This window comes from Muntiacus reevesi, chromosome 19 (genome assembly GCF_963930625.1).
Source record: "Muntiacus reevesi chromosome 19, mMunRee1.1, whole genome shotgun sequence".
Lineage (NCBI taxonomy): Eukaryota > Metazoa > Chordata > Mammalia > Artiodactyla > Cervidae > Muntiacus > Muntiacus reevesi.
In genome coordinates, this window is record NC_089267.1 from 37,842,321 (window position 1) to 37,868,276 (window position 25,956).

At 36.8% G+C, this 25,956-nt stretch overlaps 1 protein-coding gene across 4 annotated transcripts in view; it reads left to right on the plus strand.

Moving 5' to 3' along the window:
* Positions 1-6,974, plus strand: part of WASF1 (WASP family member 1) — a 67,999-nt gene extending 61,025 nt beyond the window's left edge. For 3 of the 4 annotated variants that reach the window (XM_065911364.1, XM_065911367.1, XM_065911365.1), the window contains exons 6-9: positions 1,188-1,357; positions 3,237-3,416; positions 4,563-5,191; positions 6,128-6,974. In XM_065911364.1, coding sequence (XP_065767436.1) covers positions 1,188-1,357; positions 3,237-3,416; positions 4,563-5,191; positions 6,128-6,285 — 1,137 coding nt within the window. In that variant the 3' untranslated portion in view covers positions 6,286-6,974. Of the gene's footprint in view, positions 1-1,184; positions 1,358-3,236; positions 3,417-4,562; positions 5,192-6,127 lie in introns of all 4 variants that reach the window. The other variant, XM_065911366.1, reaches the window with a different exon arrangement.
* The last annotated feature ends 18,982 nt before the right edge of the window (positions 6,975-25,956 follow it).

Sequence of the window (25,956 nt, forward strand, 5' to 3'; positions counted from 1 at the left end):
CAGGGAAGAGAAAGGCATTCTACTGAAAAAGAAAGAAAGGAACATTGTAGATATTGGTAAAGTAGATTAGTTAATATTCTCTTACCACAGAGCATATCCTAAATGCCCTGAAAAGATTATAACATTTTCACTAAATTCCTATTATCTGTCTGCTGTATTGTCATTTTCTGTTTTCTGATGAAATTCACTTGGATCTGTTTTATTCCATATTAATGATAGCTAGAAATATAAAAGAAAGAAGCACAGTTGGATTTAGGCAGAATTATGAAGGTGGCAAAGTTTGTCTTTATCATCCCTCTGTTTCTCCTGTAGCTACTTCTGCTGCCCCATAATGCCTGCAAGTTACTATTTTCTGCACTAGACAGTGTACCAGTGTTCTGGCCAGAGTTTGCAAACTCATCACTGGTAGCCCAGGCTACGCTTGCAAGCAGTTTTGTTTGACAAACAAAGTGGTTTTTAAATTTTTGAACTGAAATCCCTTAGATGGTCATGCGCATCTAGTTCCCTGCAGGCCTCATCTTATACCTAACTCTTACCATTGAAATATGTTACCTGCTTGACCCCTTTGGCATTTGACTTTTTTGTACCTTTCCTTTCTATACTTGTTCTCCCACAGTTTGAGTCACTTTCTGTTTTATTTTTCAAATACCCTATTTTCTGTTTAGTGACACAGTTATTATTATGGTTTAATTGGGTAATTGGATTTTTTTCTAATGTATTGGCTAGCTAATTAGTCACTTCTCAGGTCACATAACCTTAGTACTAGTTTCCAGTTTGGGCTGGAAAAATTAATGATAGAAATTTCACTCATTATACCAAAAACTAATAGATGAGGGAGCAGAGTTGATGAATTTTTTTTCATCTGAAAGGACTTTCTGACCTCAAGTTTTATTCCTCAGATATACTGTTTTTATCTGATACATTAATTCCAAGTGGAGGTTAAAAAAACATTAGAAAATGGGATTACAAGCAAACTCCTAACATTTTAACTCTGAATGCACAAATGAACTGTCTCTGTTGTTGTTTTTACTATACTATGATGAGTTATTCTGTTCTTACTTTTACTATACTATGATGAGTTGCTTTTTCAATATTGATGTTAGAATTCTATTTTGATTGTCTTAACCTCTTTTTAAAAACATAGAACTTCAGCATTTGGCTTTGTTTCAATACATCTGTTATAGCAGAAAAATCTAGATCGTCCTCATGAACCAGAAAAAGTGCCAAGAGCACCTCATGACAGGCGGAGAGAATGGCAGAAGCTGGCCCAAGGTCCAGAGCTGGCTGAAGATGATGCTAATCTCTTACATAAGCATATTGAAGTTGCTAATGGCCCAGCCTCTCATTTTGAAACAAGGTTTCTTTTCTTTTGTTTGTTTTTTAACAAAATTAATGATAAAACATTGGCTTTATTTCTAGTATCTATATGTCTAAATCTTAGGTCCTGAACTGTTGAATTGATAGACACTGTTCTATAAGTATTGAGATGATTTTGAAACCCTAACCATTGTGAGCCTACTGAAGTCTGATCTTGGGCAGGTCATTTTTGTACCTGGATTTCAGTTTTGTCATCTGTAGAAAGAAGTGGTTGAAGCAGATGATCTTCAGCTTTATTTTAACTTTCATATGAAGTCTCAGTTCCTTCTCAGTAGTTCAGGCCGAGTCTGTTAAAATTTCATAACAGAGTAATGGCGGTCTGGATTTTTTTTGACGTATTATTGATTCACTATATATAAAATAGGATTTGAGAAGGGGTTATATTTTGTTCTTTTTCTTTCCCCTGATTTCCTTTCTGGGTCACATTTTCTACCTCAAATATATCAGGACTTTCAAACAAAATCACTCATCCCCTTTTGCAGAAATATACAATAGGTCCTTCTTCTTTCTCAGTAACCAGGGGCCCTATCTAACTAACATGTGACCCTAACAAACATTACACTAGTATCTCTTTGTGAAGAAATTTGTGTACAGTTGATTTCAGTTATTATTATATATCTTATAGTTACTGATTTTTTTTCAATGGAAAAGCACTTGAGACTTTCTTTTGAATAATACCTGTAAATGATTGGGTCATAAATGTAAATTATCTTGTTCTATTTTAGGAGTAATATACATGATACTGTCTATATATAGTACTGAAAGAAAGAGGCTGAAAGAATTGATTTTTAAATTAACAATCGATAGACAAACATCTGTTTCTAATCACTGTTAAGTAATTGAGATATTGCTGACCCAATAGTGTAAATATAATCACTTCTAACTTGCTTTATACACATCTTTTAAATCCAACTTTGTCCGCAGTGTGCACTATAGTCAGTAAACATTTAGAAATCGTCACATGCTCAAAGTATCTACAGTTTTGCTTAAATCTGTTTTAAGTCACATGTTATGTTACTCAGCTGTTTTCTGAGTACTCTGCTGCTGCTAAGTCGCTTCAGTCGTGTCCGACTCTGTGTTACCCCATAGACGGCAGCCCAGCAGGCTCCCCCGTCCCTGGGATTCTCCAGACAAGAACACCGGAGTGGGTTGCCATTTCCTTCTCCAATGCATGAAAGGAAAAGTGAAAGTGAAGTTGCTCAGTCGCCTGACTCTTAGCGACCCCATGGACTGCAGCCCACCAGGCTCCTCCGTCCTTGGGATTTTCCAGGCGAGAGTACTGGAGTGGGCTGCCACTGCCTTCTTCCCTGAGCACTCTAACACCTTTACAAACATGAAAAAGACAAAAGCAATGTAGTTAGGGATCTCTGTGCTACTAGTATCATTGAGACCTATCTCCCTTGGGCACAAGACATTTGGAAGTCATTTAGGTTTAAAAGAGCAACAGGATATTCTGGTGTATAAAATTTTCATATTCTAGATTTTTGTCATTAGCATCTTATTATAAAGGAAAAAAACTAAATAGAGGCAGATAGCTTTGAACACGATTTGCCTAAAAGTTAATTATTTTATTGTTTATCAGATTATGAATGTAACACTTTTCACCTTTGTGAGCTGTTAGTATTATATTGTAATGTAATAAAATAACTGAAGGTCATCATAATAACTTGAATCAGCAAGGAAAGGTTGCATTATGAGCAGCATTCTCTGTTTTAAAAGCAGGATAAATTTCTGAAAGAAGTTTCCTAAAAGTAGTTAAAATGTTGGCATTCAAAGGATAAACCTTAAATATCTCATGTAAAACACTTTACTTCAGCAATAATTCAAGAAAGATACACTAATTTATTATTTTTTTCTAGACCTCAGACATATGTGGATCATATGGATGGATCTTACTCACTTTCTGCCTTGCCATTTAGTCAGATGAGTGAGCTCCTGACTAGAGCTGAGGAAAGGGTTTTAGTCAGACCACATGAACCTCCTCCACCTCCACCAATGCATGGAGCAGGAGATGCGAAACCCATACCCACCTGTATCAGGTATGTCAGAACAAGCACATGATGTGTTTATCACAGGTGTTGGTAGCCTTTTCCTTTAAGGCCCTTGTAGTAAATATTTTTGACCTTAGGAAATACGTCTTCTGTCACAACTGCTCAACTCTGACATTGATGAATGGAAGAAGCCATGGACTATACATAAACCTATGAATATGTTTGTGTTTCAACAAAGTTTTATTTACAAAAACAGGGATTTGTTAAGATTTGCCCCTTGGGATGTAATTTGCCAGTCTCTGATAAGAGCTCACACATTCTCTTGGGAAAATTTAGCTTATGATCATTTAAAGATAAATGTGTTTTGTTTTATTATGGCTTTGTTCTCAAGCACATGATGTGCAATATATTAATAAAAATAAGAATTTTTGGTATGTGGTTAAGGACAAAGAAATGGGAACCAAAGATTTAATTATAAATGTTGATTTGATGTTGGGGAAATAACTCTTTAAGAATTTGAGACAGAATAAGCAATTGCTCATAATAATCTTTTAGTAAAGCTTTCTGAAGTTTAATTTTGTCCAGTGTTATCCACATTACAATTTTTTAATAGAGAATTAGAAATCAGCTTTACAATTTTCAGTTAAAAAAAAAATCAAGCTTATATCACTGACTCATTTGATGTTCGTTCCATCCTTAGGAAGGAAGAGGGATGTCAATTTCCTTTGTGGTTTGTAATTAGTTGTCATTGATTTAACTGAAATGACATATGATGAGTCTTAATTGCTTCAATATGAATACAGTATTGTTTGGGCCACAGGTATTGCTGCAAATTTGTAGCATACATATAGCATACTACAAAATGTTGTAGTATGATAGATATTGAGCCATTATGAAGACTCATATTACAGTATAAAATTGAGCATTTTATTTATCAAAGTATAAAATGCTTATAGATATGAAAGTTGTGTGAGCAGTCCATTTAGAATATTAGAAATCACAGCACCATGTATTAATTTTCTTATTAGTGTACTTTTGGTTTTCATTTCATTCTAAATATTGATGAAGAATTTTTAATTTTTATAGGAACATATTAATGCATCTACCTTGATATAATTACTGGTCGCCATTTATATTTTGTGTGGTTAGTCTTTTCTGTTTAAATAATTTGCTAGGATCTCTTTTTCATTTCAGTTCTGCTACAGGTTTGATAGAAAATCGTCCTCAGTCACCAGCTACAGGCAGGACACCTGTGTTTGTGAGCCCCACCCCCCCACCTCCTCCACCACCTCTTCCATCTGCCTTGTCAACTTCTTCATTAAGAGCTTCAATGACTTCAACTCCTCCCCCACCAGTACCACCCCCACCTCCACCTCCAGCCACTGCTTTGCAAGCTCCAGCAGTACCACCACCTCCAGCTCCTCTTCAGATTGCCCCTGGAGTTCTTCATCCAGCTCCTCCTCCAATTGCACCTCCTCTAGTACAGCCCTCTCCACCAGTAGCTAGAGCTGCCCCAGTATGCGAGACTGTACCAGTTCATCCACTCCCACAAGGAGAAGTCCAAGGGCTGCCTCCACCCCCACCACCGCCTCCTTTGCCTCCACCTGGCATTCGACCATCATCACCTGTCACAGTTGCAGCTCTTGCTCATCCTCCCTCTGGGCTACATCCAACTCCATCTACTGCCCCAGGTCCCCATGTTCCATTAATGCCTCCATCTCCTCCATCACAAGTTACACCTGCTTCTGAGCCAAAGCGTCATCCATCAACCCTACCAGTAATCAGTGACGCCAGAAGTGTACTTCTGGAAGCAATACGAAAAGGTAATTTTCTCTTTTTTCTTTTTTTCTTTAAAAGCATTGTAATAGTAGCGTTAAGAACCTTTTTGAATATTTGAGACAGTAATGTTTTCTTTATTTGTAAAATTTTAGATGATCATGTTTTTTGCACAAATAGCCTTTAGAAAGTAGAGCTATGGTCAGTTTATATTTTAAGTAATTTTCAAGAAAATGTATCACATTAATTATTTTATCTTCATACTTAGTAGGGATTCTTAAAATGTTTATGTAATGAATGGGAAATTTAAAATATAAGACTTAAATGTTATGGAAAATTTAGTTTAAATTTGTATTATACTTAATATGTATATTAACTACTTTAAAAATGGTATTTTCTTCCGTGTTAAGGCTGTCCATTTAGTGTATAAGTGACACTTGCTTTACTAGTACCTTGAAAGGATTTAGGTTCCTACCTTAATAACAAAGGAATGAGTTGTTATACTATCTGCCAGGCACTAACAGTATAGAATGAATAATAGTGCCTTTCTCTCAAGTATTGGGGAGAATAAAGCCACAGAAAATATGCTCTACAATGTTTAATTATTTGACCATAGAGGTAACAAACGAAAAAAATGTATCACCTGGTTAACTTCAGGTGATGATGAGTAGGGAAGCACAATATACTGTTATGGCTAGATAAACTATAGACATCCTCTGGGATATGTAGTAAATTTCATCAAATACTATCACAGATAATAACATAATAAAAGAATTAAGGTCTCTCTAAATATGATTCATTCAAATTGTTTTTAATAGATCTTGCTTTTTACTTTCCTGTTAGTATTTCTTATATGTACTTGATTTTATTAGATTAATAATGTTTAATAATATATCTAGTAATAATAGCAATATATAATATATCTAATAATAATAATATCTAGTGTTTTGGTTTACAATGAACATTTGAATTTACTCTATCAGGTATTCAGCTACGAAAAGTCGAAGAGCAGCGTGAACAGGAAGCTAAACATGAACGCATTGAAAATGATGTTGCCACCATCCTGTCCCGTCGTATTGCTGTGGAATACAGTGATTCAGAAGATGATTCAGAATTTGATGAAGTAGATTGGTTGGAGTAAGAAAAAAATGCATTGATAAATATTACAAAACTGAATGCAAATGTCCTTTGTGGTGCTTGTTCTTTGAAAATGTTTGGTCATTCCAGTGTTTTGCTTTCTTTTCCTTAAGGTAAATAACCCTTTTCCTCCATAATTTTTGATTTTTAAGAAAAATATTAGCATACATTTCAAACTAAATGTTTTACAGTGGCTTATCTTTTTTATTTTTCCTTGAAAAGACATCATTTGGTCAAATAAACCACTAAGTATTAAGCATGGACAGCTGTTGTTAGAGTAGCAGATTGTTTTTTTATATATCTTAATTGTGCACTTTGTGAATTTTAATTTAAAGAAAGCAACTGAGATTAAAAATCTTGCGGGCAGCTGTATCTATTAATGAGCCTTATCCCATTTCCTGGTGTTTTAAAAGAAGAAACACTGCCTTGATTATATGAATACACTCAGAAAGTACATTTAGCTTGTAGTATTGAATTCTCTTAAAGGAATGCTTGAATTTTTTTAATTATTGTTTTATTGTTTTAAAATACTTGCCTTATTTGAATGTTTAGCAGTATCCCCTTCCTACTTATATATTGTGTGGTACAATTTTGCTTGCTGATAAGAGTTTAAAAACTTTCCATGTGAAATACACTGACATAAACCATGTAACTTACATAACTGTTAAGAATAACAGTCTGCTTTAATAAATGGTTCATTTTAAAGGTTCATGGGTGTTTCCTCCTTGAATAAAACTTTCTGATGGTTTATCAAATAATATAAGCTCTAAACAGTCAATGGAAAATTTAAAATGCTGTTTAATTTCCTTAAGGTAGCTTTTATGTCATTTTTCCCAAAGTCAAAAAAATCAATATTTTTCAACTCCTTATGCTCATTAATTAAACTCTCAACTTGCTCTTTAATTTTAGCACATCTTGACTTCAGTTCAATAGCATTCTTGAAATTACACTTTGCAATGATAAAATTAGTTGTTAAATAATATTTACACAGTCCAGATTCAGGGATGGAGGAGAAACAGCATCCGTATCAGATTATTTAGTATGAAGAAAAGACTTAAATGACATTTTGGTGATTTGACTGTGAAAATGACTGAAATCTTTATCCTTGCCTCTATCGCATCAGTAGAGGGGTCCCTCTTACCCAGTTTCTCCCATTAAGAAATGGGTTCTGTTCTCACCCCTTTGAACCTGAGTGTCCCTGAAGCTTGTTTTGGCCAAATTTAGTGAAAGAAGTTCAGTATGACCTGCTAGAAGTTCAGAAACCTCATGCAGAGAGCTATCCCCAATGGCCAACTTAGACAAGCCAGTTGCAAGCTAACCTGCTGGCTGACTGTAGACAGATGAGCAAGCATAGCTAAAATTAGCCCAGCCCAGAACTGTTCATGAGTAAAAATAAATGTTGATTGTTTTATACCTAATTTTTGAAGTGGATTATTTCACATAGCATTGTGGCAATAGGTAGCTGATACATGAGGTTGTTGGTAACTTGCTACCTTGAGGGTTATCTAGGCAGTTAACTAATGATCTCTAATCCTTGTAGAAGAGGAAAGATGAACTAAGTCCTCCTGTTAGCAGTACAGTAAGGAAATAAAAAACAATCCTTGATGGCTTTAATAAAAAAAAAGATTTGCTTTGCTTTCTTAAGTAGATTTGCCTGGACCTAGAACAAGAGATTAGATAGCCATTTGAGGTTTCTTTCCAACCTTACAAACCTATATAGTGTTGAATTTAACTCAAGAAAATATGCCACAGTTTAAAGTTTGTCTTTACAGATGTGATTATAGTCAAAAGGTAGTAGCTAGTAATAGTTTTTGTAAAGCTCAGTTGTGGCCAGGTAAGTGAAAAGGAAATGATACTGGTGTTGGTGAAGTTAAGGGTGATATAAAAGGAAATGGTTGATGATTTTTTTTCTTTAAGTTTATATTGAAGAATAGTTGATCAGCAATGTTATGTTAGTTCCAAGTGTACAGCAAAGTGATTCAGTTATACATACACATGTTACCTATTCTTTTTCAAATTCTTTTCCCATTTAGATTATTACAGAATATTGAGCAGCATTCTCTGTGCTATACAATAGGTCCTCTTTGGTTATCTGTTTTGAATATAGCAATGTGTACATGTCAATCCCATACTTAATAATAGAAGTAGATCTGTTGTAAAGCCTGGCAGTATGTGTCATAAATAGTTTATGATCATTTTTTTTTTGTTTTTCAGAACTTTCCTAGAAGATCAGAAAGTACCCACAGACTGAAGAGGCCATACATGTAGTATTTGTTTTAAAATCAAAATAACCTTTCAGACTAGAGACTTTTGGAGCAAATCATTGAGTAGTTAATTTTAATACCCTAAGAAGAATCAAAGTTACTGGGTAATGACCTTTTTTTTTTCTTACTGAATTATGTTACTATTCCACAAGGTCATGCATAACCTTAGAGTTAGGAAAAAAATGAATTAATATATCATGGAGAAATAAGTGGCTTCACTTGTTATGGTTGAGGTCACCCATTTACCTCCATATTACCAAATCCAATAAATACTCTTCAGTCCTTAATTTATTTGATCTTTATATTCTGCATGTACTCTGCCTGCTTGAAACTGTCAGTCCCTCTGGCTTTTTTTTGGTAACATTGTTCCTTCCCCGGCCCAATAATGGTGGAACAGAAGAAGAGGAAGAAAATACTTAGCAGCAGTGGAATTTTGAATGAAATTTAGTCATTGTGGAAAGAAAGGAAGTGTGTCTATAACTGTTTCTAAGTAAGGGATATTTATCTATAAGCCGCTGATCTGTAAGCTATAAACTAACTACTTTTCATAATTTATAGTCTGTTTGGGCAGATGAGATGACTTCTGAAGCACTTCCATGTTATAAATATGTGTGGCTCAGTGGTAAAGAATCCACCTGCCCAGTAGGAGATACAGTTGATCTGGGTTCCATCCTTGGGCTGGGAAGATTCCCTGGAGAAAGAAATGGCAACCCACTCCTGTATTCTTACTTGGGAAATCTCATGGACAGAGAAGCCCGATAGGCTGCAGTCGTGGGCTCATAGCAAAGATAGGAAAAATGTTCATTTTAGTTTGATTCTGTAAAATTTGAAACTCTACCCTTTATTTCCACTTTTAAAAAGCCCTACCCCTTCTTCAACAGCAATCCCACATCTCTATTTTCACGAACTCTCGATCGCAATAACTACAGTTCATATTCCTTTTCAGTTTCTCTTAATTCTCTTATAGGCTGTCTTCAAGTGATTCTTAAGCCATTTTGCATCACAGTTATCAACTATTCAAGCTTGCCAAATAGGTTACTCACAAGACAGCAGGGGCCTTGTGTTAAAAGGCAACTCACAGTATCTCTTCTTGCAAATGGGTTCAGAAGTATCTCCTTTTTTGTTCTGTCCACTAAGGCTCTTAAAATCATATCTTCTTAGACAACATGCCTACATAAAAAAATTTCCCCCACTAATCTCAGTAACAGAATTGACATAGAACTAGTCCTAACTTCATAAAAACTCTGTGTGTGTGTGTATGTGTGTAATTTAAGAAATGGAAAGCATAGAATCAACTCTTTTGACCAAAAGGTGAAAGTTATTAATATTCCTGAAGTAATTTGTTAAGACAGAGAGCAAAATTGATCAAGTGTTTTCATTTAATGGGAATTCTCATGAATGACTTTCAAAATGTAGCTTTGACTTTGACTTTAGTAAACATACTGCTACTGGGTTTTTTTTTAAGTTTGTTTTTCACTCTACTGTCTTCATCTTGGCCCCAGATTTTTTTTAACTAACCTCTCTAAACTGAAACAAGGGTAAATTACTTAATGCTCCTAAATAGTTCCATAAATTCCTTTTGGAATTCATGATCACTGTGTTACCTACTTTAAAAAATGCAAATAAAACTATGCAAGATGTTAATCATGCAGTATCAGAATTGAAAGGCGGCTTTGCTGCATTGAACTAATGAAAATGAAATATCAAATTACTATATTTCTAAAGCGTGTCATATGACTGTAGTTAACAGAAGTCGTCTTACTAAAGCCAAGCAGAAGGCATAGAGCCCTTGTGATACAAAGAATGAGTCTTTTTCTCCCTTTATTCATTGCTGTACGAAGAACAAATTTATTTATGTTCTCCATGACTTGGCCGTAGAATGCATCAGTAATCTCTGTTGCCTTTCAAGCCTGACAACCAGGCTCTGAATAAAGAATGAATACCAGCCTTGAATGAACATTTCAGGCACTTTTTTTTTTTGCAGACTAGTTATCAATACCTTTTTCTCATTATTGTAAGGCCAGCTGCCCTGACTCTTTTTCTTTAGGAAAAAAAATTTAAACCCTACTGACCATGTATTGAAGTCCTTTTTCTCGGGATGTTTATACTTCTTTTTCCTATAATAAATTTGTTTAATAATAATGATTTTGAATATGCTATAGTCTGTGTAAATATGTTTCTTGTGTAAGTGTGCAATACTCAAAAGACTTCTTGAAAAATTTGTAATTTATCTATCCTGCCTTTAGGCTAGCTGTGTCAATACTACTCTTTTGATAAAGGCTATTGATGTCTCCCAGAGTCATAAAATTACACCTTTCTGGCCTGGAAACAATATAAAAGACACAGGAGTCATCAAATCACAATCTGTCTTCTGTTGTAACAGCTTCCAGTATTACTTAAAAGTGTCTAGTTCATTCTTACCTATGAAAGCCATGAATGTTACACTTTTAACTTAAAAAAAAAAATCTGTGTGTGTGTCTTAGTCACTCAGTCATGTCCGACTCTTTGCAACCCCGTGGACTAATGTAGCCCATGAGGCTCCTCTGTCCATGGGATTCTCTAGGTGAGAAAACTGGAGTGGATTGCCATGCTATCCTCCAGGAGATCTTCCAGACTCAGGGATCAAACCTGGGTCTTCTGCATTACAGGCAGATTCTTTGCCATCTGAGCCACCAGGGAAGCTAAAAAAAAAAGAAAAAATCTGGCAACTTTTAATCTAGACCAAACCAGATAAAGGAGTACATCTATCATTAATGGCTAGATGGTTTGCTTTTCTTTTTATTTTTCTTTTTACATTTATTATATTTCTGTTTATTCAACAAAAATTTCTGATGCCTGAAGTTACTCTGCTGAGTATTGGGGAACAACAGTGAATAGACAGAGCCCTACTTTCTGAGCATAAAGTTGAATTAACAAAGAACAATGAATGTTATATTAGGGAGGCTCATAGCACAGAGACTGAACCTAGTCTGGGAAGTCAGGAAAGGCCTTTAAAAGGAAATGATATTTACAGTTTGAGGTGGCCTAGGCAGGTGAATGTGAGACAGTCTCCCAGGCAAAGGAAATGGGTGCATGCTTGTCTGGAAATGCTTGGTGCAAGACATGAAGGAGTGGAATAAATAGAAATAAATTAGAGAGGTTAGCAAGAGCAGGGAAGCCTGGCATGCTGCAGTCCATGGGGTTGCAAAGAGTCAGACATGACTGAACGACTGAACTGATTGACATCAGAATAGCATTTTGAAAAAATAATTGGCAACTGCAAAGTGGTATATGAGTTAGAAATACACTTGGAAGTCAAGAGACCAGTCAGGCAGGTACAGTCGATGACAGGTAATAATTGGGGATGATGGTGACAGAGGAGACAGATAATGAGATAAATTCAGGAGACATGTAGGATGTGGAATACACTGGATTTGGTAATTTGAGAGGAAGGAGTCAAGGATAGTTTCCAGGGTCCTGGCCTACTGATAAAAGGACCTTTAAGAGGAAGAGCCTGTTTGGGATGATAAGTAATGCAGTTTGGGACATAAGACAGGGAAAGGATTACTAGCATGGTTGGAGGAAAGGATTTAGCTTACATTTTAAAAGGAAACCTTGCCTGCAGAAAGGAGAAAAGGATGAATGTAAAAGGATTTGAAGATCTGTTGCCAAAAAAATTTGGTTTCCTTGTAATGGCATCTGTTTTCTCTTTGAAGTAGGTGACAACACTGCTCAGGGTGAGAGGGGAGTAGAAGTGACAACAGTGTTAAGAAAAGTAGAGAAGGTTTGACGCAGTCATTGTGAAAAATGGGAGAGAGAACTTTCCAGGGAAATAGGAAATTGTCATTCAACGTTTAAAACATGGTTGAGATTGGTGCCCGTGAATTTACAGTGGCTCTAGTCTACAATATGTGATTTTCCCCCCCAGCAATTGGAAGACAGTTGTCAGAAAGAGACAGCTAGATTTATTCAGAGTTGGGTTTGACTGTATTGTGAGATGGAAGAGTTATATCTCTAGGGAAGGTTGACCTATCTCCTTTGTATCTTAATCCCATGATTAAACTTCCAGTTGAAGTTCTTCTCTTCCAGAGTATCATAATGCTAGTTTGAGCTCCTTTTCTCATTAAGTACCCTCCAGTAGGCTCTCCTGGATTGTCAGATCATGCAGATGAATCTTTAAGGCAATACTAGGCACTACTAAGGCAATACTTGATTTTCTTTCTACCGCAGCTTATTATGCAGTTGCTTCTTTCTATCCTGTTACACCTGCAGAATCTCTGCTCTGTTCCCATTTTAACATGCGCAGCTACCCTGTTATCTTTCAGATCTAGAAATCTTCTTCCCAGGATTCTGTCAAAGATAATTCTGCCATGAAGGTTTGTAATTCAAAACAAAGCAGCAGCAGGAGGGAGGCTTTGGGGAATTGGACTTTTTTATCTATCCCTTTCATGTCTCTCTTATCTCTTCTGCCTTATTTACTTTGTTGGCAGGAATCCGTTTTCTTTTGAAGACACTCACTTAAAAAAATAAGTATAATGCTATATGTGATTCTATTAATTTTGTTTTTTGGAGCATATTAAAATGAAACCATATTTTTAGGTTTGATTGCTGGATTGGTTAATTTTCTGCAACTCTTCGGCAGTAAACGGTTTTTTTCTTTTTTTTTTTTTTACCCTTAACCAACCATCTCAGAAATGTCTGGCATAGGGTCTCAGTAAAAAAAAAATCTGAATAATTCAATTGAATTACTTAAAGTTGTCAATAAAATAACTCAAGGGCATACTAAGCAAATACTAAACCTTTCATCTTGATGTCAAAGACCAGACCATTCCTTTTGTTTGTTTGTTTGATCTTTTTTATTGCAAAACATGCATATAGAAAAGTCCATAAAATTTTCAGCTCAGTAATCTTACTACAGTGTGAATACCAATGTAACCACCATCCAGGTCAAGAAACAATATTGTTGGTACTCCAGAAAGCTTCTCTCATGACCTTCCTAATTATCACCCCTTCCCTCCACTCCAGTCCTAATTTATGGTATTCATTTCCTTGCTTCTGTATAGACTTATTCCACCTAAGGATGTTAATTTTGCCTAGATTTTAAACTATATGAATGGAATGTTTATGTGCTTTTTTAGTATGGCTTCTCCTACTTAAATTTTTATTTGTGCAATTCAGCTGTTTTACTATATGTAAACTGCTTTATTTTCATTGCTAGTGGTGATCCATGGTATAAATAGACCACAGTTTATCTACTCTACTGTTGATGGATATTTTAGTTTACAATTTGAAGCTTTTATGTCTTAGGCTTGCAATGTGGGAGAGCTGCCTGCAATGTAGGAGAGCTGGGTTTGATCCCTGGATCAGGAAGATCCCCTGGAGAAGGGAATGGCAACCCACTCCAGTTTTCTTGCTTGGAGAATACCATGGACAGAGGAGCCTGGTGGGCTGTAGTCCATGGAGTCACAGAGTCAGATACGACTGAGCGATTTTCACTTTGAAGCTTTTAGAAGTAATTCTGTTGTGAACATTTTTACATATGTTTCTTGTTCATGTGCAGGCATTTCTGTTAAGTAAATACCTGGGAGTGGAATTGCTAATTCATAGGATATGCATATCTTCAGCTTTAGTAGTAATGCCATGAAAGTGAAAGTCAAAATCGCTCATTAGTGTCTGACTCTTTGCGACCCCATGGACTATACGGTCCATGGAATTCTCCAGGCCAGAATACTGGAGTGGGTTAGCCTTTCCCTTCTCCAGGGGATCTTCCTGACCCAGAAATCGAACCAGGGTCTCCTGCACTGCAGGCAGATTCTTTACCAGCTGAGCTATTAGGGAAACCCAGTAATACCATACAATTTCCCAAAGAAGTTGTACCAATCCAAACTCCTACCAGCAATCTGAGAATTCCTGTTGCTCTTTATCCTTGCCAGCTTCAGGTATTACTCTGTTTAATTTTAGCTATTCTAGTGGGTTTGTGGCAGTGTCTTATAATGGTTTAAGTTTTCTTTTTCTTGATTTTTAATGAAATTGAGTATCTTTCCATGTTTTTATTAGTCATATCTTCTTCTCTGTGGCTTGTCTTCTCAATTTAGCGGTGCTCTTTGAAAATAAGTTACTAATTTAATGTAGTTCATTTTATCAGTCTCTTTATGGTTAGTGCTTTTTATGCCCTGATTAAGAAATATTTCCGTATGCCAAGGTTGTATGATTTTCCTGTGTTGTTTTCTAGAGGCTTTGTTATTTTACCTTTCATAGTTAGATCTTTAATCCATCTAGAAATTGATCTTTGTGAGCCATAAGAGGTTAAGTATCATTTAGTTTTTATAAAAATACAGAATAAAGTTTTAGCACACCATTTATTGAAAAGACTGTCATCTCCCCATTGCTTTACAGGTACAATTTATTAAAAATACATAAACACAGACAAAAAATAAATATACACAGGTATTTATATTGATGTATGATATGACCATACAATGATGACAGATGATGTATAATGATAGATGCAAATACTTGAGTCTTTTTATAGACTTTATTCTTTTCCACTGGTCTATCCTTATACCAATATCACAGCTGTTTCTAATGGTTATTATAAAAAGTGTTGATATCCAAGAAATCAAGCCCTTCTACCTTATTGTTTTTATTTAAGATAATCTTTACTATTCTTGGCCTTTTGTATTTCTATATAAATTTTAGAATTAGATTGGCTGCTAACACGTTGGACATTCAGAGGCAGAAATGGCTTTATTGGCCTTGGTAAGTGGAAGCCTATATCATGGGCCTCATTTTTGCCACCTTGGCCATTCTGTTCACATGCCCTCATGCAGATTTTCTTGACCTTAGTATAGTAGACCTCCATCTGAGCATTTAAATGTCTTTAGAACTCTGTGACTCTAATGAACAGATCTTCAGTCAGCCACTCAGTTGTATCTGCTCTTCCACAGTTAGAAATAAGGACCTTTTTGTAAACTACCAAACTAATATCGTACCCATAGATTTTAATGGCTTATTAACAGCTCTCAGTTTCTCATCCTTCCTCTGTAGAGCATCATAGCAGCTTGACAGTAACCAACCAATCCCACTGTCTTTAGATGTTGTTCTCCCCAGTTCATTGAGATGCCTGAATCATTACACAGGCAAGTGCGATCACCTCCCCAGCAAAACCCACCAATGGTTTTCTCAGGTCACCACTGGTAAAATCTTTAGCAGTTTGGCCACTACCCTGTGCCAGGGACTATCCATGCCCCATGTACCACTAGAATGGCATTCCTCTTTGCCTACCAGGTAGTGAATAAGTCAGTCAACAACTCCATCCTGCCACTTGTGTTCTTAGTTCAGTCCCATCATCACCTATGTTAGTTTAGGGTCCTCTGAGATATGTATGCCAAAAAAGGAGTAGATGTACTAGATATTTGTTGAGGAGACTGCCTATGAAGGAGAAAGGGGAGAGAGGCCAGAGAAAGGATGTGGAGAGCCTTTGGTTGGTAAAAGGAAAGGAGGGCAAAGGATGATTGGTTGAAAAGTATCTTGAACTGCAGTGCTGTTCTGAGCAAGTTTTGGCCAGGCCTATGGGGATTCCTTACACCAAAGTGACATTGTTAGAGGAATTGGCCAGTATTACTAACCACGCTGTGCTGAATCCTTGGCAGAAGGTAAGTGGAAGGTCGTTAGTGATAGGTAAGCTTGGCCTTTGCACGAACATGATAGTAGATCTTAGAAGAATAGCAGCTGGGGCCACGGCCAACAGATTGCTTTCTTGCCTTTGTCAAACAAATTGAATGTGTGTGGGGGTGTTGGGGGGGCTCTGTTTCTAGGCTCTGTACTATTTTATTGGTTTAATTGTGTGTCCTCTGCCAGTGCCACACAGCTTTGATTACTGGTACTTTTTGTAATTCTTGGAGTCAGGTACTGTAAACCCTCCAATTTGTTCTTTTTCAGGATTGTTTTATACATTCTAGGTCCGTTATATTCCCGTGTGAATTTAAGCATAAACTTGTCAGTTTGTATAAAAAGTTTTTCCTGAAAATTTAGAATTGCTTTGAATCTATAGCTCAGAATTGACAACAGTACTGATTCCTCCTGTGGCTCAGTAGTGAGTCTTGTCAGTATCTCTTAATTCTTGGCATTATTTTGTAGTTTTCAGTGTAGAGGTTTTACATGTTTTCTGTTAAATTTATATTGAAAGTAGCATATTTTTGACAGTATTTAATTTTTTAAATTTTACTTTATAGTTTGATATTAATATATGAGAGTACAGTTATTTTTGTCTGTTTGCTTTGTGGCCTTCAGATTCTCCAAACTCACTTACCAGTTCTATTAGTTTTGTAGAATCCATAGAAATTTCTATGTAAGCAATCATATTATTTGTGACTAGAAATAGTGTACTTCTTTTCTGATATGTAAGCCTCTCATTTCTTTTTCTCATTCTGTTACCCTGGCTAGGACTTCCAGTACAGTGTTAGAGAGGATTGCTAAGAGCAGACATCCTAGCTTTGATCCAATCTTCAGTGGTAAAGCATCAATTAAGTTTGATGCTACCATTAAGTATGACAACCACAGGTTTTTGTAGGTGCCTTTTATCAGACTGAGGGAAGTTCTTATCCAGTCCAAATTTGCTGAGAGTTTTTATCTTGATTTGGAGTTGCATTTTGTTGGATGCTTTTTGTTGAACTGATGATTTTTCTCCTTTCTTTTATTAATCTGATGCATTGCACTGATTCATTTCCAAACATTAAATCAGCCTTACTAGAATAAGCCTTTGGTTGATCATTTTCTTTTTTAGGTATTGTTAGATTTGATTTGTTAGTGTTTTATTAAAGGTTGTTGCAGGCTCTCTCCAGGAGGGTTAATAGTTTTCTTTTTTTTGGAATGCCTTTGTCAGATTTTCATGTGTGTGTTATGATGGGCTAGGAAAGTGTTTCCTCCTCTGTTTTTGAAAGAATTTGTTTAAGATTGGTACTTTCTTTTTTTCATGTTTGATAAATTTCACCAATGAAACCATAAATGTGCTTAGAGTTTTCTTTGTGGTTGTCTTATTTTAAGAGCTGTAACTTCTTTAATAGATACTGAGATTTTCAGTTGTGTCCTTTTTATCTAAATTATTTAATTTATTGGCATAAAGTTGCTCATAATACCTTTATTGTCCTCTTAATGTTTTTAGACTCTGTGGTGATATTATGAATTTTTTTTTTTTTTTAATTTATCTTCCTTGGAATCCAGAAGGGCTTCTTGAATCTGTGGCTTGATATCTGTCATCAGTTTTGGAACATCCTCAGTCATCATTTCTTTAAAAAGTTCTCCTGGTTCTTCTGGCCTATTCTCTTTCTTTTCCTCTTGGAACTCCAGTTACCTACATGTCAGATTGTCTCAGTGTCTCCTCTTTGTCTCTTAATCTTTGTTTCCTATTTTTCATTCCTTGTGTTTAATTTGGATATTTTATTTGACCTTCTTTGTAATTCACTTAATCTATGTCTATCTGCTGTTATACCCGTTGGATAAATTCCTGATTTCTGTTATGTATTTATCATTTCTAGAATTTCCTTTTTTTTTTTAGTGTTTTCAGTTTTCTGTCAGAACTTTTAATCTTGTCTTCTGTTTCCTTGAAAATAATAAGGAAAGTTCTTTTATAGTCTGTGTATGATAATTCCAGTATCTGGAATAAATCAGGATAAGTATTCCCTATTTCTAATATATATTTTTTCTATAAGTTTTATTTCTGTTGTCTCATATACCTAGTCATTTGTGATTATAGGAATAATTTGGAGACTTTTTAAAAAATGATACCTTCTTTCAGAGAGTATTTGCTTTTGCTGTTTTCTGGTCCAGCAATCAGTATAGGATTTCTTCAGTTCAATTTTAGGAATGGAGATATTTCAGAGTTGAATTGCGGCCCTTACAGAGACTGTCTATGGATTTGACCTTATTCCTAGGGCACAGCCGCTGAGGATCCTAACCTAAAGTGAGGAGGTTCACCTGGCCTTCCTCTGTGGCTGGTTCCAGACTCCAGTTCCTATCCTCCTAGCACCATGAGGGTATCAGAAGAACTGCTTATTTTTCTCAATAACTCCATCAGGAATCATTAAACTCATCCAAGAGAAAGTAACTGGGCCATCAAATTTCCCCAGATCTTGACCTGGTAGTTCTTGTACTATCTTCTTATCTCCCAAGTAGTTTCAAGTATATATCTTTACTATTAATATTTTGTCCAACTTTCTAATTGCCCTCAACAAGGAGGTAGATCCAAATTACCTGCCACTTTACCAGAAGAGATTGGCCGGTCTAATCTCTCTCTCTCTCTTTTTTTTGTTCCTTTATCAACAAAAAGGAAATTAGTATAAAGTCCATTTCTGGCACTAATAAAAAGTAAAAATTAATAACCAGCGTTTTTCCATCTTGAACATGAGTTACACAAAATGCACCATTTCCAAATTTCAACTTTGGAAGTGAGTTCTTTAAGCTCACAATTAAATTGTTTGCTGTGAAACTGCATGCAGCTGCATTTAAAGACACACCAGAACAAAAAAAGAACTGTGAACAATCCAGGTTATTTTTAACTAACAAAGGCAAGTGTTCAAAAGCATAGATACAAAGGCTTATGTAAGTGAAGACAGTGCATCCGTGGAGTTTTCTGAAGAATGAGAAAAAGCAAATGACAAACCTGTCAAATGGCTCCCCATCTACTGCTCGGGGACTTTCAGGATGCTATTTGAAGTTATGCACCTTGTAAAAACTACATCATAAATCAAAATTCCCCAATGGCACTTTACTTTGAAGCATTCTTGCTTAAGGCAGGGCAAGTGAGTTCGAAGCATTTATTTGTACTTCGACTTCTATTTTAAGTTTTTGGTGACTGTAGCATCTTTGTTAAACACAAATGGTGCCCTGACAGGCATCACTGACAATACCTCTGCTGGAGGATAGACACTGTGTCTTACCTTTCTACTCCCAGTTCTTGGTATCATAAGTCTATTAAGATAAAATATTAGCTATCTAGATTGCTTAAGAAGTAAATCATTTAGATAAATCCGCTTTACAGATAACTAAGAGTTAAAATGTTATGTATTTTAGAGAAAGTATTAGTATTACTATCATTTCTATCCCATCCTCCCACCAGCCATCTGTTGTTGTTGTGCCAGGTACTATTGTAAGTGGTTACATTCTTCATCTCATTTAATCCTCCTAACAATAGGATGAAGCAGGAACTGGCATTATCTCCATTTTGCAGAGGAAGGAGCCAAGGTTCAGAGAAATTATGACTTGCCCATGTCTCATAGAGATAAGGAGTAACAGCATAGATTTGAATCCAGGTCTGTCTGATTCCAAAGCCCATGTCCTTACTCACTAATATTACTGAAAGCTACTATGCATTTTTCGTCTTTTTAAAAAGATTATTCTGGAAATTCTTTCCATTTAAGAAATGATACTACCATAGCATATGACAATGTGTGTGCATCTGTGTGTGTGTGTATAAATCCCTAAGAAATATAGAGCATTGCTGTGCCTAGCTTTCAAACTTTGTGCTCATGATATACTATGTGTATTCCTCTGCAGCATGCTTTTTTCTTCAACAATATATTTGTGAGTTTTATCTATGACAGCTCTGGCTCATTCATCCTCACTTCCAGAGTATTATGCCAGAGTATTAATAGATTATGGCTAATTTATTTGTTTTCCTATTGATGACATTTATTATTAACAGATTGAACCATATGAAATTTCTCTTTTTCCAGGAAAAGGTGATTAACTTTCTAACATGCTAAAATGAGTGCATGAACAGTGTGATTCATGAAAAAATGACCCTTCCTACTGTGACAGATATTTCAAGGACAGGGACAAGGTGTGCAGCAACAAGGAAGCTTTTCAGAGAAGACGTGGGAGTAGAAACGCCCTCCTGGGAACTGGAGTGAGGTGACTGAATAGAGGGAGAAGCTGGGGTCGCTCAGCTCACTGCTGTGAGAACCCTGACAGCAAGGGCAGGGCAGAATGAACTTGGAGCCTGGGATCACTGGTGGAGGTGGTCGGCTCTGGTTGGTAGATGGGACCAGGAGCTGGAAGCACAGAACCAGGAGTGAAAGGCATGTTGATGATTTTCCTGGTACAGCCCAGAAGACAATAGACAGATTGGTCTAAGAAGGCTCATAAAACAATTTTGATGTCAAAGGGATGGGCCCAGACAGGGAAATACTCTTTTTTTCAAGAAACACTAGCAGTCTTTCTGGAAGTCTAGTGTGGGGTAAAAAGGCCTGGGCAAAATGAGTAAAGGGGCTCAACTATGATAACAGATAGATATGAAATCTTTGGTGGTGAAAATGCTATAGTGGATATAGAAGTCTAAATACAGTGTTGAACACATGAAATTTATATAATGTTACAAGTCAGTGTTCAGTTCAGTCGCTCAGTCGTGTCTGACTCTTCGTGACCCCATGGACCGCAGCACACCAGGCCTCCCTGTCCGTCACGAACTCCTGGAGTTCACTCAAAGTTATCTCCATTGAGTCGGTGATGCCATCCAACCTTTCATCCTCTCATCCCCTTTTCCCCTTGCCCTCAATCTTTCCCAGCATCAGGGTCTTTTCAAATGAGTCAGTTCTTCATATCAGGTGGTCAAAGTATTGGAGTTTCAGCTTCAACATCAGTCCTTCCAGTGAACACTCAGGACTGATCTTTAGGATGGACTGGTTGAATCTCCTTGCAGTCCACAGGACTCTCAAGAGTCTTCTCCAACACCGCCATAATAAAAAAAAAAAAAAAAGCCCTTAGGATAAGCAAACAGCGCCCCCTACCCCTTCCCCGCTTCTACCCCCAAGGGCTAAAAACTAGGAAAGCGACTTACAGGGTGGGCTAAACAAGACAGTTTAGTCCGTGTCAATCATTTGAGTTACTAAGGTTGGCCTTGCACTAAAGATTCCAACCAACAGCAGTCATGCTATGTTACAGGGAAAGGGGATGAGTTAGGGGTGCAGCTATGAAAGAAGGGAGGAAAACATCAGGAACGCAAGGGAGCAGCTGTCCAGGTTAAAGGACCTCGCCCCATTTTCTATGGGAGGCGGAAGGAGAAGGACTTCTGGATAACAGCTAAAAGTAAAGCAAAGCAAATGATAAACCATGACCGAAGGGCAGGAAGTCAAGAGAAAGAGGGGAAGCTATGGGGCCTAGCTTTTATCACATGGAAAAAAACAGCATTCAAGATAATCATAGGGCTCCCCTGGTAGCTCAGTGGTAAAGAATCCACATGCCAGGAAGGAGACACGGGTTTGATCTCTGGTCCAGAAGATCCTTCATGCCACGGAATAACTAGGTCCGGGCACCAGAGCTGCTGAGCCTGTGCACTGGAGTCTGGGAGGCTAAAAGCCACACGCCCTAGCGTGGCTCTGCCATAAGAGAAGTCACTGCAACGAGAAGTCCATGCACCGCAGCTAGAGAGTAGCCCCCTCTCACTGCAATTAGAGAAAAGCTGTTGCAGCAACAAAAACCTAGCACAGTCAAAAATAACTAAATAAATTTTAAAAGTTAAAAAAATAATCATAATTCCCTGTCTTAAGGGCATATTTAATATTTAATGCTTTTTTAATAGTTGAAACATATTCAAATTCTTAAAAATCTTATAGGCATAATCCCAATTATGCAATTATAAACACAGAGACCATTTGGATGAAATTTGTCAAAATATCCCTAGATCATAAAATTATTATTATTTTCTACAGTTAATATGCATTTTCTACATAAAAATTTTTAAAAAATCTACCAAAGACCACACTGGCTTGAATAACTAGCTAGGGCCAGCCTAGGATAGGAGAGAAGGAAAGATGTACGTACACCTACATGCACACACACACACACACACACACATACACACACACACACGTATATGTGTGTATATGTGCAGAGAGTGTTTTACATTCTTCCATTCCACAGTAGATTTTTCCTGTCTCACTCACAAGGTCCTTCTCATCTCCTCCCATCCCACACATTCCTTTCTAATAACTACCTCAGTGCTACCTCTGTCCACTGAGCTGGCAATTCTGCAGCTCCCTAATGTCACTGTGTCCCACCCATAATACTTTACCCCCAGTGTCACCAAAAAATTAACCAGTCGTCTTCCGTTCCCCAACAGTCTTATTATATGCTGTCGGTAAGCTAACAAGCTAATCACCAAAAAATGTTTATCACTAATAATTTGTTTTATTACCTATAGATGAGCTTCCCTGATGGCTCAGTTGGTAGAGAGTCTGCCTGCAAAGTGGGTGACCTGGATTCAATCCCTGGGTTGGGAAGATTCCCTGGAGAAGGAAATGGCAACCCACTCCAGTATTCTTGTCTGGAAAATCCCATCAATGGAGGAGCCTGGCAGGCTATAGTCCACGGGATCACAAAGAGTCTGACACAACTGAGCGATTGACACACACATAGAATCTTTAAAAGTTTGGATGCCTCTTAATTCATAACCAAGAGCTGATATTGTGGATTGATTTTTATGGTTTGAGATGTTTTAGTTATTTTGTGATTTCAGTTCTGAGAGAGAGCCTGTGAGTGGTATCTCAACAAACAGCTGCAGAGTAAGGAACATCGTGCTTAGTCTAACTGTGGCCAGCTGAGCTCTTCCAGCCCTCATGTTACATGTAATGTGACCCTGAAGAACCCTATTTTTCTTCGGTAAAACTCACATTATTATATGTGTGGCTTTTTGAGATCTTTGGATAAATTGTGCCAGATATCCCATTATCCAGTATAAGGTATAGACTTTCTAGAAGGAGAATAAAAGTTTAGGAAACATGAAATAGGATATGAAACAGCATTTTGGGGTTGATTTGAAGTTAAAGTACTTCATTCAATTCCTTGGAAAGCTGATTGAAGGGAGAAAATATATATTATGCATGTAAATTTATTTAATGTATTCTCCTAGCATGAGCTACCTTTTAGACATTTTATGTGCTTCTGTGTAATTTATCAACAAAATTTATTAGCCCTCTAACATCAGCCTTATATTTGCAGCAGGAAATGATTTGTCTTCTCAAAGAAAATGTGCAATCTCTGGGGTTCTTTTAACTATGCTCCATTTTCATACCTAGAAATAATGCTATCAAAGTGAATTTTCTATCAATAGCAGTACAAACTGTCTGGAGGTTATATACAGCTTTAATTTGGTGTTTGTTAGCTAAGCTAAAAGGTAAAAGTACTAAACTTACTATATTTCTTTCCTGGAATCCTGCTGACCTCCACAGAGAGAGAAATTGTTTAAAACAATATGGAATAGAAAATTTTCCAGCTATGGTATTGTAGAAAAAGCTACCCTAGTTAAAGGCCAAAATGTAGAGTAAGTGATATCTAAATAATAATACTTCCAAATGAAGTATTTTCAACCACGCATTTTAAATGTTTTAGATTACCACTACTTTTCAACATACCAATAAACATTAATTAACACTTATGTGACAGGCATTTCATACACAGGCAAAGCACTTAGCATAAATATTCAACCAATATTTGTGTAGCTCCACAGTTTAAGAATAGTAACACCTCATGATGAAAAGACCCGTTCATTCAGTATCTTCTAATGTTCCCAGATCCTTAGTGGTATCCGTTTTCGCCAAACTCTGAGGTATCACAGACCTGCCTTTGATTGAGATGATGTATTCAGACGGACCTTGTATTTCCTTTAGCTGAAGAAACTAATATTGGCATGCCACCTCTTTCAAAAATTACTTTGGCATATACATTTAAAAAAAAAACATGGGCATAGAATATATTTCTTTTTTAACTGCTTTGTCTCCATTGTCAGGGATGCTTGCTTGAAGCCAGAAATGAGAAGTTGTTGGCTGAGTTGAATTTAAACTGAATTTCCTGCCAGTGGACAGTAGATAGTAAAGGGTATAAAAAGGCTTTATCTTATGCTGATGGGCAATGAGAATTTAAAGATGACTCTGAAGGGTCTCCTGACATCTCTGCCATTTAGAATGTAGCCTAACTTCTTATAGTCCCTTGCCATATGTGATACCATTACTAGCCCCTGGGACATCAGAGAGAAACTTGAAATGGTTAAAGAAAGAAACTTCAGAGATACTGCTTTTTTATTTTGTCCGATTTTAACAAACTAAAATTAATTGCAAAACTGAATGCTTGCAAAATCAGAATATGAAATGCTACAATTAGTAAGTAAAACCACTGACTGCTGACACTCATGGAATTTGCTATCTGCAATGCATTGTCTCAGTGCTATACGTGTTGTACGTCATTTCATCTTCACAGTCATTCTGTAGGGTGGGTATTAGTATGGTCACAGCAAGTTAAATAAATGTCTTGAGGTCACTCAAGCAGTAACTGGCAAAGCTAGTAAATGCTTGAACTTAAATAGCCTGGCTCCAGAGCACTTTGCTTTTCACCATTATTCCATTTCACTTTTTATACAGTGAATATTTTCAACATCAGATGCCTGGAGGAGGTGAAGCAGTATCTCATTTAGGTAGACCTCTGGTGAACTCAGCTAGATTGGAATTGGTGACTGTTGCTTGTATGCATTCATTACTGAGGTCCTGCTCTGGTCTGAGTGGGCTCGCTCACTAAGCTGTTTCAGTTGCATTCAACTTAACTGAGGCTGTGGAGAACTCTCTCTTTAGGAATCTGTTCAGGCACGAAAAGCTTTGAAATAAGTAGTCCCAATGGAACATAATTAACCTTGTGATTAACCAGTTCATCTGAAAAAAATTCACCCTAGGACCCATTAATTTCACTCTTGTAGGTGCTGTCTTTCTTTGTCTTAAGGCTTTATTTCTTCGTGAGTCTTCTTTTTAAATGTAGCTACTCCTGAGAGAGGGCACAGCTTTGCCTTTATCAGCCTACACCTGATACTGTTCATCACTTTGGCAGGGTTATATGACAGGCAGCTGCATGGAAGAATAGCCCATGGCTTCAGGCAGAAGAGTGAAACAGAAAAGGTGCAGAGAAGCGTCAGAGACAAACTATTACCTCACAGATCTTCCCATGCCTGGTCTGCCTCCGAAATTCGATGAGTACAGTATTCAACCTAGAAAAAAAAAAAAACAAGTCTTTTGAAAACCTTTACAAAGAATGTCCTGTTTAACAGTGATCCCATCATTCTTCTGATTGCTTGAGCTTAAAATCTTCAATTCTAAGGTGTAGAGAGTTGTTCACTCCTTTCTTTCCACTCCCCAAACCTAGTCAGTTATCAAGTTTCATCACATTTCTCTTTGCATGGTCTCTTTTGTTTACCCCTTCCTTTGAATTCCAACTTTTAGTATTATAGCTCAGACCCTTGTCACTTGCCTAAATTACTAAGTGAAATGTTGCTCAGGGTGACCATGGATTATAAAATTCCCCTGAAATGTGTAATTTCCAAATGAGGTTAGGGTACCCCTGAGTGGGCTCCTATTCACAAGCGTTGTTTCGTTCACTTCAACTGTAAATTCAGGGCC